This window comes from Musca autumnalis, unplaced genomic scaffold (assembly GCF_047663935.1).
Source record: "Musca autumnalis isolate F117 unplaced genomic scaffold, ASM4766393v1 scaffold_3, whole genome shotgun sequence".
Classification (NCBI taxonomy): domain Eukaryota; kingdom Metazoa; phylum Arthropoda; class Insecta; order Diptera; family Muscidae; genus Musca; species Musca autumnalis.
The window spans coordinates 177,108,232-177,124,049 of NW_027411866.1; the positions used below are offsets into that span (position 1 = coordinate 177,108,232).

A 15,818-nucleotide genomic window follows, 5' to 3' on the forward strand; every position below is an offset into this window, starting at 1 on the left:
ATTTTTAAAGATCCAAAGTTTGGAAAAACTTTTACTGTCGTAATTGAGGCAGCGAATGCAAGTTGCTTCAGCAAAAATCAAAGTGATTCGAGGGCAGGTCTTAAAGTGAATTTATCCTAAATTTTGTGTGGGAGGTACCCGAAGGAGTGCACAAATATAGTCCATATTCGAACCAGGTCTATATCTGGTAGATATATTAGGATGTGTAAAGTATGGACCAAATCGGTCACTCCCATCAAGAGTTATCGAGCGAACAATTTTTCCGAACATTTTTGAACTTTTGAGGGGGAGGTACCTATAAAATATTAGTAAAATATTACGAAGGCCACCGTTTGGACCGGACCAGCAGATCCCTTCGAGAGTTATTTTGCGCTCCAACCACTACACACGGTGTCATAGAAGATTTTTGTTCGATTCAGGCTATTTTCTCAGGAAGTATGGAATTGCCCCTGATGAAACTTATACCGTCGTATGGGGGGCAGTGAATACAAGTTGCTACAATAAAAATCAAAGCGATTCGAGAGTAGGTCATAAACTGAACTTTTCCGAAATTTTGTGTGGGAAGTACCCGAAGGAGTGGTGAATTTGAACCTCATCTATGTCTGGTAGAAATTTCATGATGTGCAAAGTATGGACCAAATCGGTTACTTTCTTTAAGAGATATCGTGCGCAAAAATTTTCCGAACTTTTGTGGGGGAGGTACCGGAAGGAGTGGACCGATATAACCCATCTTCGAACATAAAAAGTTTGGACAAAATATTACGAAAGCCAAATTTTGGAACGGATCGGTTGATCCGTTCGAGAGTTATCGTGCACTCCAGCCAGACAGACGGACATGGCTAAATCAACTCCATACACAATTCGTCCAAAACACAATTCGTCCAAACATACTTGGGGTCTAAAACCATTATTTCGATGAGGCACATTTTTCATAAAAACCAGTTTAGAACATTGTTTTCTTTAAAGTATTTCGTGATATGTTGGTCAAAATAGAGTTCGCGTCTTTTATTTCATGAAATTCTGCCTTACGTGAAAAATCGTCAATTTGGACCATAAAATCGACATTTTTCAATTTCGGGCCAAAATGACGATAAATCGTCAAATTCGGCAACACTGACTGTTAAACCTCTACCTCACGTGTATTCCGCCCCTCCAGAAGGTATTGAGGAGATCGTAACGTATGTGTATATCTGTGAAATCATGGTATCAGCTACCATCTCTGATGCCATTTGTGAACTGCTAAACTCATATTTGACTGACCTTACCACCCTTTTCCACTCGAGGAATATGCAATTAACGGCCACTCTGTTCACCACATGGACGGCAGTGGTATGAACTGAGTTGAATGTCATGGTCGATGGAAGCAGATTTCCGACCACAAACTACCCCAAAAATTCCAGGGGTCACATTCGACCGCATGTTAATGTCGTCCACGCATAATACAGCTATATGCAACAAACAATTCGGGTTCTAATAAAGAAACTTTGTTGACCACATATAATGCGATAGGTCGGGCTGTGGTAAACTATGCAGCGCCAGTATGGAGACAAACATTCTTCCAGTAAAGCAACATAATGGCATGCTCTTGTTGCAGTATTTGCTCGGGTGTTACCGTGGGAGCCATCCTAATCAATGGTGGATAAGAACACCCCCATTTCCCCATCAAAGCATGTTTATTTATTTATTTATTTATTCATTTATTGCGATTAAAGCTTTTAAGCCAATAAACATCGCAATGCGCAAAACTACTACAAAATCATATTCTGCATAACAAAAAATCTTAAAACTATTATTAAGTAATTAAAAAATTAAGTTATTAACAATTTTTAAGCAAAAACAAAATATAGTATAGGCTCCCCAGCCATAAATAAATAAATAAGTATAAAAATTACATCTATTGCTGATGGTTCAAAATCAAATCAAATCAATGCCAGAGAAAGCAGAAACTACTCAGCAACATCAGCCGACGCTGCTATAAAAAATCATTAACATACATATATGTATGTGTCATGTCGAACCTACTATGGTGCAGCTGGTCTGAGAGCAAAGCTTTCAAACTTGTTACGAAATACTCTTCGGGAAAAAGAAAATTGACGTAGCTCATTGGGAAGTCCGTTCCACAAATGCGCAGAGCGAACAATAAATGATCTTTCGTAAACGGATGAATAAAATCGTGGATAACGTAATTGTGTATTCCTAGTAGATCTGAAAAAACACAGTCTTTCTCGTAGAACAGTAGGTAGGTCCAAAAGCACAGATTTGTAAAGAAATGATATAACACGTTCTTTAACATATATTTTAAAGGGAACTCCAAGAAAGTTACAGGCATGAGCAGAAACATGTTGAGATCTACGCAAATTGTAGACAAATCTAATTATCATATTGAAAAGTCTTTCTAGTTTATCAATGTTCTCCTCCGTTGTACCAGAAATGACTTCTATGCCATAAGATATAATAGACATTAACATGGAATAAGCTAAGTTTCTCTTAATACTAAATGGCAAAAACAGTTCGGTAGAATACAACCTTCGAAGTATACTTATTACCCTAGGGTATAAGCCATCAATATGGGCAGAAAAATCCAGCTTTGAGTCTATAACAACTCCTAAACATTTTAATCTGTCAACAAAACCAATCGTTGAGCCATCAATCTGTATATTCATACTACCATCCATACGCCATATTGGACCGAATAGCATGGCTTTAGTCTTAGAAGCATTTACAATCAATTTGTTGTTTCGCAGCCAATTTGAAATGGCGCATAAGTTAATATTGACGTTATCTTCCAATTGAGCAACAGATTTCCCATTAAAAAATAAATGTATGTCATCTGCATACAAAAAAGGACGACAGGCATTGCCCAGAACACAACTACCAATGTCATTAATATATAAAATAAAAAGAAGGGGTCCCAAAATGGAATGTTAGGAGGAATCTTCATGATCTTGAAAGAGAGGTCCAACTTTATGAGAGAGAACCCCTAGATCTCCAAGCCTATCAAGTAAGTTAAAATAACACTCACATAGATGGATTCGCAGATGCCATAAACAGCTATCGTGTGAATGCGGTCCTCGGTGAACATCCCCAATATACGACATCTGAGAAGCAGTAGCTCTTCCAGTAAAGCAACGGGTGTTACCGTGAGAGCCATCCTAATCAATGGTGGACTAGAACACTATCCATTTCCCCACCAAAGCGTGTTAGGATGAATCTTCATGAACTTGAGAGAGAGGTCCAACTTTGTGAGAGAGAACCCTAGATCACCAAACATATCAAGTAAGATGGAGTCGCAGATGCCATAAACAACCTTCGTGTGAATGCGGTCCTCGGAGAACATCCCCAATATACGAGGAGCATTAGCTCACACGACAAACGAGAGTAGTTTTAGTTCAACTACGCTCAGGATGGTGCAGCCGTCTAATAGGCCAAGGATTGATGACACCGTGCAAAACATCTGGCCAGCATGCGGCATAGGCCAGCACCACACACTGCACCTTTTCAACTGCCCTGCCAAACCTACACAACTAATTCCAGTAGTTTTGCTGTTACAACCCATCGAAACAGGGGAATTTGCGTTCTTAGTTATCACATAATCTCTAGTAATATGTTTTTGTATAGGTCCTCCATTATAAATGATCCTCCAAATTCCCATGATCTAAAAAGTTGTAGTGTTATTAATTTCAAATAAGCCATAATCATAATTTTAGGAACGTTTTCAAATCCCATTAGTTTAATGTATGAATATATCTCCTAATTTCCAGCTCTTTAATGGTTTGGCTATATGTGACTCCGACGTGAATCTAATTTCGCAGTATTTGTTTTGAAAGGGCAATGAGCAGAGAAACGAAAATATGGCTACAAATGATCAGGTTTTGTGAGATATTTTTATATTATATTTTATAATAATATTCTACTTTTATATACTTTACCTTCTGTCGAATACCAAGCAAACGCTGAGTACGGGAACTAATTGCACGAACACCAGCAGACGGCGTAGAGGGTGTAGAAGAAGTAACTGTTGAAACGATTTCAATCTTATTCTCACATGGCGGCATCGTACTTTTGTTCTCCGATTCCATACTCGTGTATTTTTTGCGTAAATCACTCAGGCGTTGTTGTCGCATTGAAACCACACTATCTCCATCAGAGCTAGGACCGGATACAACAGAAGTGGATGACATTTGTTTTTGTTGCTGTTGCTGTTGTTCTTTCTTTGCTTGGCGTGCTTGCTCCAGACGCACATCAGTCAATCTACGAATACGATGGGATACATTGGTTGAATCTGATGTTGAGGAAATTATAGTTGGAGCCGAAGCAATTGATTTTGGTGTCTTAATGTGAAACGTGTCCTTAGATTTAAAATCAATCTCGTCGTCATCATGATGATAATTCGTTGCTTGAATATTCATATTAAAGGCATTGGCTTGGGCTTGTGGTGGCAAGTTATGTTTGGTGTATTTTTGTTGTTTTATTTTGGTTAATTTTCCTGCCTTGCCTAAATAATTAAGCGGCTGCTGCTGCTCTTCATCTGGATCTTCGTTGCGTTTGTTGTGCTCATGGTGATTTTGGCTTGTAACTTTATAGTGTTTATGTTGTTTTCTATTCTTTTCATGTATCACCGATACCGAATCATCAAATGTTATATCATCAATGTGATGATCATTACCACCACTTTCAGCACCCGAAGATTCTAAATGTTCCATGGAGGAACCGATTTCACTTATACCTTGAGCCATGGCATTTCTTGCACACCAATCTTCAACTTTACGTTTGGCACACTCATCAATTATGGCAGAGTTCATTTTATTATTATGTTCGGCCATGTTATGTCTGATCGAATTAAACTTGTATTTTGAATTACGATTATTGGAGAGCCAAGGATCAATGTGGGTTGTTTTGAGTTTAACCGTCATTTTTGGAAATATTTGTGGATCCACTTCAATGGCAAACTTTCCCGCTTGCAGATAAGAACTAGCATTAAATTTATTGCCTTTGTGATTTGAGATAATTAATTCGCCCCAATGATGGTCATTGGCTGTCTGAAATTGTTCAATGAACACAGTGCATACCGCATCGGATAATAACTTTTCCAGCAAATCACAGGATCTTTGTAACCATTCATCCTGCTTTGACATAACTATATTACTTTCGATGTGATCATAATCCAGCACAGCTGGTTGTATATTAGCTACTCCGCCACGATGAATGATATCAATACGACCGGTAAGTGCCTCAGGCAAATAACGTACATGTTCCTTTTTGGTTAACAATGGAAAACCATAATCTATAGCCCAAACTATAAACTCTGCCTGTTGCAAATCAGCCTTTTGCAAGATTTCAGCTCTTATGTATCTATTCCAAACTACAAAATGCACCGCAACTATGTCACCCACATCAAGACGGCTGATATGATCAAGGCAAGGTTTGCCACGATATTGACTTTGTAATTTCTCCTCAAGCAATGATAACACGTGAAAATTGTCATCCGGTCCGCCAATTTTACGATACCAAAATAGATGTGGATTTATAAAGTGTGTTATTGCCACAGTATGGTCACCAGTTTCATTATTCATTGTGTCCATGGTAATTATTTACCGCCAAGGAAAGGCTAATAAAAATAAAAAAGTAAAAAAAAAATAAAGAAATATTATTTAGAAATTGAAAAGGGAACTGTTAAAACTTTGTTCAAAAGGTAAGACATGTTCTGTGGACAAAAGTGTTTAATGATTTGGAGCAAGATGAGTATATTGGCTGGACTTGAAATTTTTCCCTCAGAAAGTTTTCAAAAACTAAAATTGTTTTGGAAGCTACTTTCTCCTATTGACAGATGCAGAACTCGGGTACGTGAACAGAATTTTTTCAAATTTATTTATTTTTTTTTGCCAAAAATCATGTTTGTCGGAATTTTTGGCCACATAACCCGGGATTATGTTCTTTCCACATAATATATCGACACCTCCAAATAATAGTATGCTAAGTCTAAAAAGTGAGTTTTGCAGGAGAAGCTCTCAAAGTTTGGAAATTTTTTTGAACTTCAGTACTATGCTAAGTCAATATTTGTTTATAACTTCCGTTCGGATTGACCGATCATTACCAAAATTAGACAGAATTTAAGTTAAAGGACGTTCGACACCTCCAAATAATAGGTAGTTTGCTAATTCTGAAAAGCGAGTTTTGCAGGACAAGCTCTCAAAGTTTGAAAATTTCTTTGACCTTCAGTACTATGCTAAGTAAATATTTGTTTATAACTTCTGTTTGGATTGTCCGATCATTACCAACATTTGACAGAATTTAAGTTAAAGGACGTTAAATATAAAAATGTAAAGAACTTGAAAACATGCTAAGTCGACTTAGCATACTATTGTTTGGAGGCGTCGATATATGGTAATAAGTAGACAGCGGAATTTTATGCAACCCCTATTTTTGGTCCGATTATGTCCAATTTTGGGACTGGACATATTTTTGGCCTGATTAAATTGCAATCGAAACATATGACATATGCAAAATTATGCAACAAATATTTTAATAATAGGTACAAAACTGTGTGTACAATTTTTCTGTTTAAAATTCTCTTCACACAACAACAGCCACAATCTTCAAAATACCGAAAATCGGGAGGTATCGTTCTAAGGGGGCTATATGAAGGCCTGAACCTAAATCGACAAATTTTAGGTGGAAAGTGTTTTGCCCCCAAGGAAGACTTAATACCAACTTTCAGCCATTTCGGCGTGATATTGAGGCCACAACCTTCAAAATACCGGAAATCGGGAGCTGCCCTTCTATGGGGTGTATATGAAGACGTGTACCTATAACGAGAAATTTCAGGTCGAAAGTTTTATACCCCCAACGAAGACTTAATACCAAATATCAGTCATTTCGGAGGGATATTGAGGCCGCAACCTTAAAAATACCAGAAATCCGCAGGTTCCGTTCTATGGGGGCTATATGAAGACGTGGACCTATACCGACAAATTTCAGGTGTAAAGTTGTATACCCCCAACGAAGACAAAATGCCAAATTTCAGTCATTTCGGTGGGATATTGAGGCCACAACCTTCAAAATACCAAAAATCGTTAGGTACCGTTCTATGGCGGCTATATGAAGACGCGGACAGAAAGTTTTATACTCCCAACGAAGACTTAATACAAAATGTCAGCCAATTTAGTGTGATGTTGAGGCCACAACCTACAAAATACCGGAAATCGGGAGGTACAGTTCTATTGGGGGCTATATGAAGACGTGGACCTATGCGGACAAATTTCAGTTGTAAAGTTTCATACACCTAACGAAGACTTAAAACCAAATTTCCGTCATTTCGGTGGGATTTTTAGAACACAAATCCTTGTATATATTTTTGCATATGCTTATTTTATGCAGATATGTAAAAATATGTTAAAATAGGCACGATGTGCAGAATATGCAAAAATTTCTGGGCTTAATTCGTTTTATTTTGTAATAAAACTAGTTTCTGTCTAATCAGATTTTCTCTACGACCATCGTGACCATATATGCATTTGCATAGGATTCCGCTGTCTATGTAGTAATAAGCATTACCAGAATTCCCAGACCTTCCAGGGAGCAGGATGAATGTTTGGACTGGATTTGGATCAACCTGAAATTTTTACCACAGATAGGTCTTCCAGTGCTGATCACGCCAATATATATCATTGGCAGGAAGTCCATACTTTCCGAGATATAGGTTCCGAAAGTTCAAAAAATCCCTTGGTTTTGACGATATGTTTAGTTTAAATCGATTTTTTTCATATATAGCCGGCCTTCGGCCGGGGATTAAGCCTTTCTCCTATGGACAAGAACAAATCTCGGCTAACGCGAACAAAATTTTCCTTCAAACCGAAATTTTTTGGAACAAGTTGAGTTGACGCACTTATGAGTCTCCTCTGTGCTTTACTGTTGAAATTGTGTGTTTAGGGTCCAAGGCGGTATTTGCCCTATGACATACCTTAATTGGTCCATATGACCAAAACAGGCTGCCAATGAATGCAATGAAGACAACTTTTTTGTTTGTTTGTTTTGGTCATATGGACCAATTAAGGTATGTATGTCATAGGGCAAATACCGCCTTGGACCCCAAACACACAATTTCAACAGTAAAGCACAGAGGAGACTCTGTTGTGGTATCGCGTTGTATGAGTGCTTCCGGTGTAGGAAATCGTGTCTTTATCGAAGGAATTAAGGATAAGATATATTATTTAAACATTCTGAAAGGATAATTTGAAATTTAGGCGCTGAAAAATGGGATTTGGGACAACATTCCAATTTTATCAATATATGAGCCCGAGCACAAATCACATATTTTTCCAAAATGGATGCTATGTAACTGTCCAAAAGTGATTCAAACAAAGACAAATATAAAAAATCTAAAGTATAGGAATCCTGAAAAATGCCTTGCAGGAAGGATGGGGAAACATTCAGATATCGTGCACCGTAAATTTAGTTAATTTTTTGCCAAAAAGGCTAAAGGCTGTAAAGGATAACAAAGGATGTAATACCAAGGGATGAAACCCTAAAAAATCCTTTTTGTTTCATGAAACTTTTAGAGTGCATACTTTTCACTGTGAGGTAGAAATCGATGTTGTTTAACCACTTTTATTTTTTTATATAAATTTACCTGAATTTCGTTAATTTTATTATATTTAAGTTGACACTAATTTGAAAATATAAAAAGGAATGAAATCGCTATCATTAACCAATTCTTAGCAATCGGAGTTTTAATGAAAGAAACTGAAGTGGATACTTTTTACTGTGATTCACTGTATATATTTGTGATCAGGGTGACGAGATCTACCTGTTCACTCATTTCGATCCGAGCATAGTTGGCCAGCTCAGTTTATGCCATTTCTTTTTATCATCGATCCGAATCCAGTCCGTATATTCAACTTATGCCCTAAATTATTGTACCAGTTGATTACCATGATTTAAATAAAATTCACAACTTTTTATGCACATGGTGTATGTATGTTTACCATAGAAATGTAACTGCACTTGATGCACGCGAATGAGAGTTTAAACTTTAAACCGCTTTACTAACCTACATATTTAGATGCTGATACTGAAGTTTAAATAAAAATGCCGGTAGGTGGTGAATGGCATACGAATTGGGCTTTTGTGGGATTGTAAAATGCACTATAATTAAAATAAAATGATTTTTCGGGGAAAAAATAAAATGATTTTTCGGGGAAAAAAATAATACCAATGTAATTTGATTCCCAAATTTTCAATACTTCATTAAAATACTTAAGAGTATACAAAAAATCATCACTACCGCCAAAAAATCATCAAACTACATTTTGTCCGTGTTCTTAAACCAGAAATTTTTTTATTATTGGAAAAAATAAACATTATCCCCTTACCTTTGCCTCCTATTGGAAAAATATTAATTGTCTTTTAACTTTAATTTGTCTTCAATAGCAAACATTTAAAGAATTCCAAACGCTTAAACGCTTCCAAACACAACACAATGGCTTGCATAAAGTTGCATGGCCATATGTTAAATTAGTGTAGCCAACATTTTAAAGTGGTATGGTAACACAATACATTTTTAAGCTGCTATAACACCAGATGTATGTATTCTCAAATGGCATGTAATAGTACGTTTATGGCCTGTTCCCGTACTTTATAAAGTGGTAAAAGTCGTAAACGATTTTCATATAAATTTTGTGTACGGGAACGCAAAATGTGTAAAAGTAGTAAAAATTGTAAAAAGTTTTTAGTTCTGGAACAGAGCTTTATGCCAAGTTTACACTTGCGCTCCAAAATCCACTGGATTTCACGAAATCCTGAAATACACCCCGGTGTTTACACTTATGTCCAATTTACATTTGCAACTTTTTCGTCATTTAGAGCTGTTTCGTCATTTATTTGCTAAAACAGGCAACATTTTGCGTCATTTACCATACAAAAATAAATGACGATAGCTACGTCATTTATTCTAAACAACGCACGAAAACACCATACTATTATAAGCAGCCCAGTTTTTTTGTCATATACTACCAAAAAATGCAACTGTTTTATGATGTCTTTGTTTGTTTGTGTGTGTTGTAGAAAAACAAAAATACTCAAACGATGACAAAAGTGAAAATAAATGTTTAAAAAACTTGCAAAAATTATGTTTTTTGTTTTTAGAATTAATTTAAGTTATTTGATACACATTTGTGTTGTGAAATTCCTATTTCTCTGAATAAATATATTGTGTGCGTGTGTTTGTGTTATTGTATAAGTGTGTATGTGCGATTGTGTGCGTAAGCAAATGACGCAAAAAACAGATGTAAATACACTTCATTTGATTCTAAGATTTCGTAAAACGAAATCATTTAATGTGCATATGTAAATTGGACTTTATTTTTTGTTGATTTCAAACATATCACAATGATAAAGGTAGATGCATATGCGCAGCTGATCGAACATGAATTTTCAAAACAATTTATTGTAAGCTGATTTAATCGTCAAAAATATACGACAATATAGAACTTTACAACCTTATACAATATTAGTACTTGCAGCACTTTTTCCGTTTAGTGCTAAAAATGCGTTCCCGTACTCCGAAATCTAGCAAGACTTGCACTTCTCTTTAAACAAAAATAGCGCCGAATAACACCCTCTTATCCTGTTTTCTGTCATAAAATTGTGGCCTAGTAGAAACTAGCAGCAAGCATGTTCATATGTTCATTGGTATCTAATATTATGCTTGGTTTACATTACGAAATCCACTCGATTTCAACTGTCAATTTCTTTGCGTATACGTCAAATGAAAACTCATCTGAAATCCATTGGATTTCGTTTGACGTTTAATCAATGGAATTGACAGTTGAAATCGAGTGGATTTCGTAAATGTAAACCAAGCATCATAGATGATACGTTGATTTTGACATTTCTGCTGGAGTTTTTGCAATTTCCGTCATTTTTCCGTTCCCGTATTTTTTAAGAAAATTTGTATGGGGAAGCAATTTTTGACAATTCGGTCTATTTTCTAACATTACCATTAAAAAAGTACGGGAACACAATGAAAAATAGCATTGTAACAATGTAATTTAATATTTTTTCACATTGTTTACAAATTTTGATATTAACATTTTTTGTTCCAGCAATTCGCACATCTACCTTGTTTATTGTGATACGTGAAAAGTGTTGCAACTTTTGGTACTTTTTTAGGCAAAATCGAGGTTGTATATCATGTGTACTGTGATTTCGATGTTGATTTCGCTGAAATCATGAAATGAGATGATTTCATTTTTGTATGCGAAATCATGATAAATTTTGCTTGGTTCCGCGCGAAATCACGAAACGCCTTCGAAATCACGAAACGACGCCGAATGTAAACCAAGCATTAGATTTATAAATCCACTCGATTTCAAATGTTAATTTGGCATAAGCCCTGTTCCTTTACGTTCAAGAATCTTCAAGTTTTACAACTTTTTACTCGAAAAGCGTTCCTTTACTTCAGACACAATACAATTCATATGGGAGCAGTTTTCAACTTTTACTACTTTTGCCGGTTTTACCATTTTCAGAAGTAAAGGAACAGACCAATAAATTGAAGAATACTCTACCAGCTGGCGGAAAATCTGAAATATTTACCATAGGTAGATCTTAACGTCCTGATTACAAAAATATAAAGTTTGTTGGGAGGAAGTCCATACTTCCCGAGATATGGGCCTCTGAAGTTCCGAAATTTCCCTTGTTAAAGTAAGAAAAAAATTAAATTAAAAAAAAATGTTGCTCCCGTGCCCTAAATTGGCTCCTGTCCATAGAAGTAAGTCTTAAATCCCCGGCCGAAGGAGGGATACTTAGAAAAAACTTACAATTTAAAAAAATTTCAGATTTTTTTTTCCGCCAGCTGGTAGAGTATTCAATTTGTTCCGCAAATTTCATAGTGTATACTACTATCTCTAAAGCTACACGCTGAAACTTTCATACGAAACTTTCCCATTATTTTGGCGTTTATAGATCGAGTTCCATACTAAAGTGATTTTATGAAATTTCTGTATTGGGAAACTCGACCTAAGAACGCCAAAATAATGGGAAAGTTTCAGCGTGTGGCTTTAGAGTATGTTTACATTTACGAAATCCACTCAATTTCAACTGTCAATTCCATTGCTCAAACGTCAAATGAAATCGAATCGATTTCAGATGAGTTTTCATTTGACGTATACGCAAAGAAATTGACAGTCGAAATCGAGTGGATTTCGTAAATGTAAACATCGTATACGTCAAATAAAACATAGCGTTTTTCGCGCCTTCTAAAAATTAAATTTTTTCACGAACATTTCATTACACACCACACCAACTCTATCGAAAATAATACAAGGTGGCGCAAAATCCTCCTATCAGAAAATGCTATATTTTTTGCGATTGGCCCCTAATGTCAGTTTTGTTTTGACATTTGTGTAGTAAACACATGCGAAATTCACGTTGATGAACAATGTTACGCTACACTGCTCCAGAACGCGGAATATTGGTGACTATTTATTTGACCAATAATCGGTCGGTGACTTTGGCACAACGTGAATTTCGTCGCAGACGTTTAGCCGCTCGCTTCGCAGAGCCTGGCGCAACAAGTGCCAGGCATGACAGACCCCGGTGTATCCGTTCCGCATAGAATATTGCTGCTGTAGCCGAGGATGTCACGGAAGCGCCTTCGACATAGACCAGACGACGTGCCACGCAAATGGGTATCAGTTGACGGTCTTTACAGCGAATTTTGGTACGATATTTGAAGATGTTTCCGTACAAAGTCCAGACGGTGCATCAGCTGTTAAACGCTGACCGCCAATCGCGTCTAACATACGATCAATCCATCCTTAATCACCACCAAGAGGAAGATGATTTTTCATCAAAAATAATCAGACTTCTTTTTGTGGGGCTTTTTGAAGTCGCGGGTTTATGTCAACAAGCCTCAGACTCTTTCAGCTCTTAAAGACAATATCCGCCAAGAATGTTAGGACCCGGAAGTTTTGGCCAAAGTGACGTAAAATGCCATAACAAGGGCTCAAATGACAATAAACTGTGGCGGCGGCCATTTATCTGATATCATATTCTCGACTTGATGTAAAACAAAATTAAAAGACCAAATAAAAATAAAAAAATAAAAATCAAAGTTTTTCATTTTTTTAGTTACAGCCAAAAAACTTTGAAAGATTACTTTTGCGCCACCTTGTACATATCCTCTTCAAATGTTTCTTTACAGTATTGGGACAATTTTATAATAATAATTAAAAAGACTCAAAAATATCGCGAATATATTAACAGCCTGTTTCTGTATATCGACAGAAGAATGTGTGCGAAAGAAACACGTCCAAACTCTTGTGTGTTTTTCAAATTTGTTCTTTGTTTTGAAGCAAAAACAAAGGTAATGCTATGTTTACATTTACGAAATCCACTCGATTTCATCTGTCAATTCCTTTGTGTATACGTCAAATGAAAACTAATCTGAAATCGATTGGATTTCATTTGACGTTTGAGCAATGGAATTGACAGTTGAAATCGAGTGGATTTCGTAAATGTAAACATAGTATAAGTCTTGTGCCAGACTATGAAAATTTTCATGAAAATGTTTTGAGCTTATGGGTAAGAAGGGAGAAAGGGAGCTCCTTCACCGCCGAAATAAAATATTTTCATGTGTTATTTTCAGTGTCTGGCACAAGAGTAAAATTATTTTGAAAACTAAAGTTCGGGCTTGTTTCATTGGCACACATTCTTCTTTCGACATACAGAAACTGGCTGTAAGTTTATTTTTGCTATATCATGGTGAAAAAGTCAATTTTTTGAAATTGTCTGCTGAGTACAAACAAACAACACATAGCCCCGGTCCACACTAGCGTGAATTTCATTAAAAAATTTCATGAAATTAGGCATTCTTAAATCGAATTTCCACTACAACAATTTTATGATTTTACTCTACTATGTAAGTCGATCTAGAGACGCATAATTTCATGCAATTTTTTCAATGAAATCACTCTATTGTGGACCGCGACATACAGCTGTTTCATAAATGCAGAAACTATCGTCTGTCAGGGTGAAAAAGTGATTCAAATTAAGGAATTTTTAATACAAATTAACTTTGCCGTCTGTCTAGGGTATTATAGTAAGTTTACATTTACAAAATCCACTCGACTTCAACTGTCAATTCCATTTCTTAAACGTCAAATGGAATCCAATGGATTTCAAATGTGTTTTCATTTGACTTATACGCAAAGGAATTGACAGTTAAAATCATGTAGATTTCGTAAATGTAAACCAAGCATTGTCTATAATGTCCAATGCTAAAACAGGCAACCTTTTGCGTCATTTACCATACAAAAATAAATGACGATAGCTGCGTCATTTATTCTAAACAACGCACGAAAACACCATACTATTATATGCAACCCAGCTTTTTCGCCATAAACTACCAAAATATGCAACTGTTTTATGATGTCTTTGTTTGTTTGTGTGTGTTGTAGAAAAACAAAAATACTCAAACGATGACAAAAGTGAAAATAAATGTTTAAAAAACTTGCAAAAATTATGTTTTTTTGTTTTTAGAATTAATTTAAGTTATTTGATACACATTTGTGTTGTGAAATTCCTATTTCTCTGCATAAATATATTGTGTGCGTGTGTTTGTGTTATTGTATAAGTGTGTATGTGCGATTGTGTGCGTAAGCAAATGACGCAAAAAAACAGATGTAAATACACTTCATTTGATTCTAGGATTTCGTAAAACGAAATCATTTAATGTGCATATGTAAATTGGACTTAAGTCGAACAGCAAAAAATAAAATGGAAGTTGTGCAATTCGAGTTATGATTTCACAACATCTTTCGATGTAGTCCAACAGAGTTATGAAAAATGGACTCCGTTCGATACATTTTATTAGCAGTTGCTTTAGAGAAACAAAACAAAAACAGTCGCTGCCGACATAATTTCTTGAAAAGAGAAACAAGCGAGAATATATATATCTCGAAGAATTTGTTATAAAATTAAAAAAATACAAACTAAAGTTGCAAACATTTTTGTGGAAATTTACGAGTCGGAAATTTTTAATGGAGTGGAGTTGGAGCCGAAAACTGAACTAGTGATGGGAAGGCAACATAAAAAACCTTTGAGGCCTGCGTACATAAGCTGCCTTGCCTGCTTACTTCTGATAAAAGAATAAAAAAGAAAAGGGCAACCCAGTTCGAAATTTCCTCGGCCTTCTTTATTCTTTTATTTTTATTATGTCAAAAATGAAGCAGGAAAGCAAGGCAATCAGACAGAGCAACTTATGTACGCAGGCCTTAAGGATGACGAAGCAAAATTACTTGCGCTTGGATTAAATGGAGAACGGAGGAAGTACACTCAATTGTGATTGAATTTAATGAAAACTTTTTAATTTGTGTTTATATAATAAAGTTCTTTGTATTTTTGTTTTACACAAATAATTAATTCATTTTATTTATTCTGGGATATTTCGCAATAGCTTGCATTTTTACTGCATCTTTAGATTGATTAAAAACTCAATCCGAAGAGTGCCTTTAAATTCAATCCAAACGACTACATCAAAAGCTGTGATTTGGATCGAAAACGGAGTGCATCCTAGCTGTGTGCTGTGGAAGCAAAATGGAGTACATCCTAGATGCGCGCTCTCTTGTAAAATTCATAAGTGAATTTATAGAAAAAGATGTACTCCAACGGCACTTGTACTGTACACTTCTAGTGATTCAACTGCATCTGCCGATGCATCTGCGGATGCAGTTGAATCACTAAATCATCCTAAATTTTTTATGTTGCCTTCCCATCACTAGTTCAGCTTTCGACATGGACTCCAACTCCACTTCATT

General features: G+C 35.9%; 2 protein-coding genes across 3 annotated transcripts in view; one reads left to right on the top strand and one right to left on the bottom strand.

Moving 5' to 3' along the window:
• The window catches only part of LOC141398555 (MAU2 chromatid cohesion factor homolog), a 39,942-nt gene extending 36,046 nt beyond the window's left edge, over positions 1–3,896 (top strand). The window contains exon 4 of the mRNA XM_073975933.1: positions 3,762–3,896. The gene's annotated coding sequence lies outside the window, so the exon portion shown is untranslated. The remainder of the gene's footprint in view (positions 1–3,761) is intronic.
• Positions 1–15,818, bottom strand: part of LOC141398551 (uncharacterized) — a 48,337-nt gene that overhangs the window by 24,523 nt on the left and 7,996 nt on the right. The window contains exons 1-2 of one of the 2 annotated variants that reach the window (XM_073975919.1): positions 9,372–9,631; positions 3,930–5,608 (exon numbers count right to left, since the gene is read on the bottom strand). In XM_073975919.1, the coding sequence (XP_073832020.1) occupies positions 3,930–5,582 (1,653 nt within the window). In that variant the 5' untranslated portion in view covers positions 5,583–5,608; positions 9,372–9,631. Of the gene's footprint in view, positions 1–3,929; positions 5,609–9,371; positions 9,632–15,818 lie in introns of those variants that run through there. The other variant, XM_073975920.1, reaches the window with a different exon arrangement.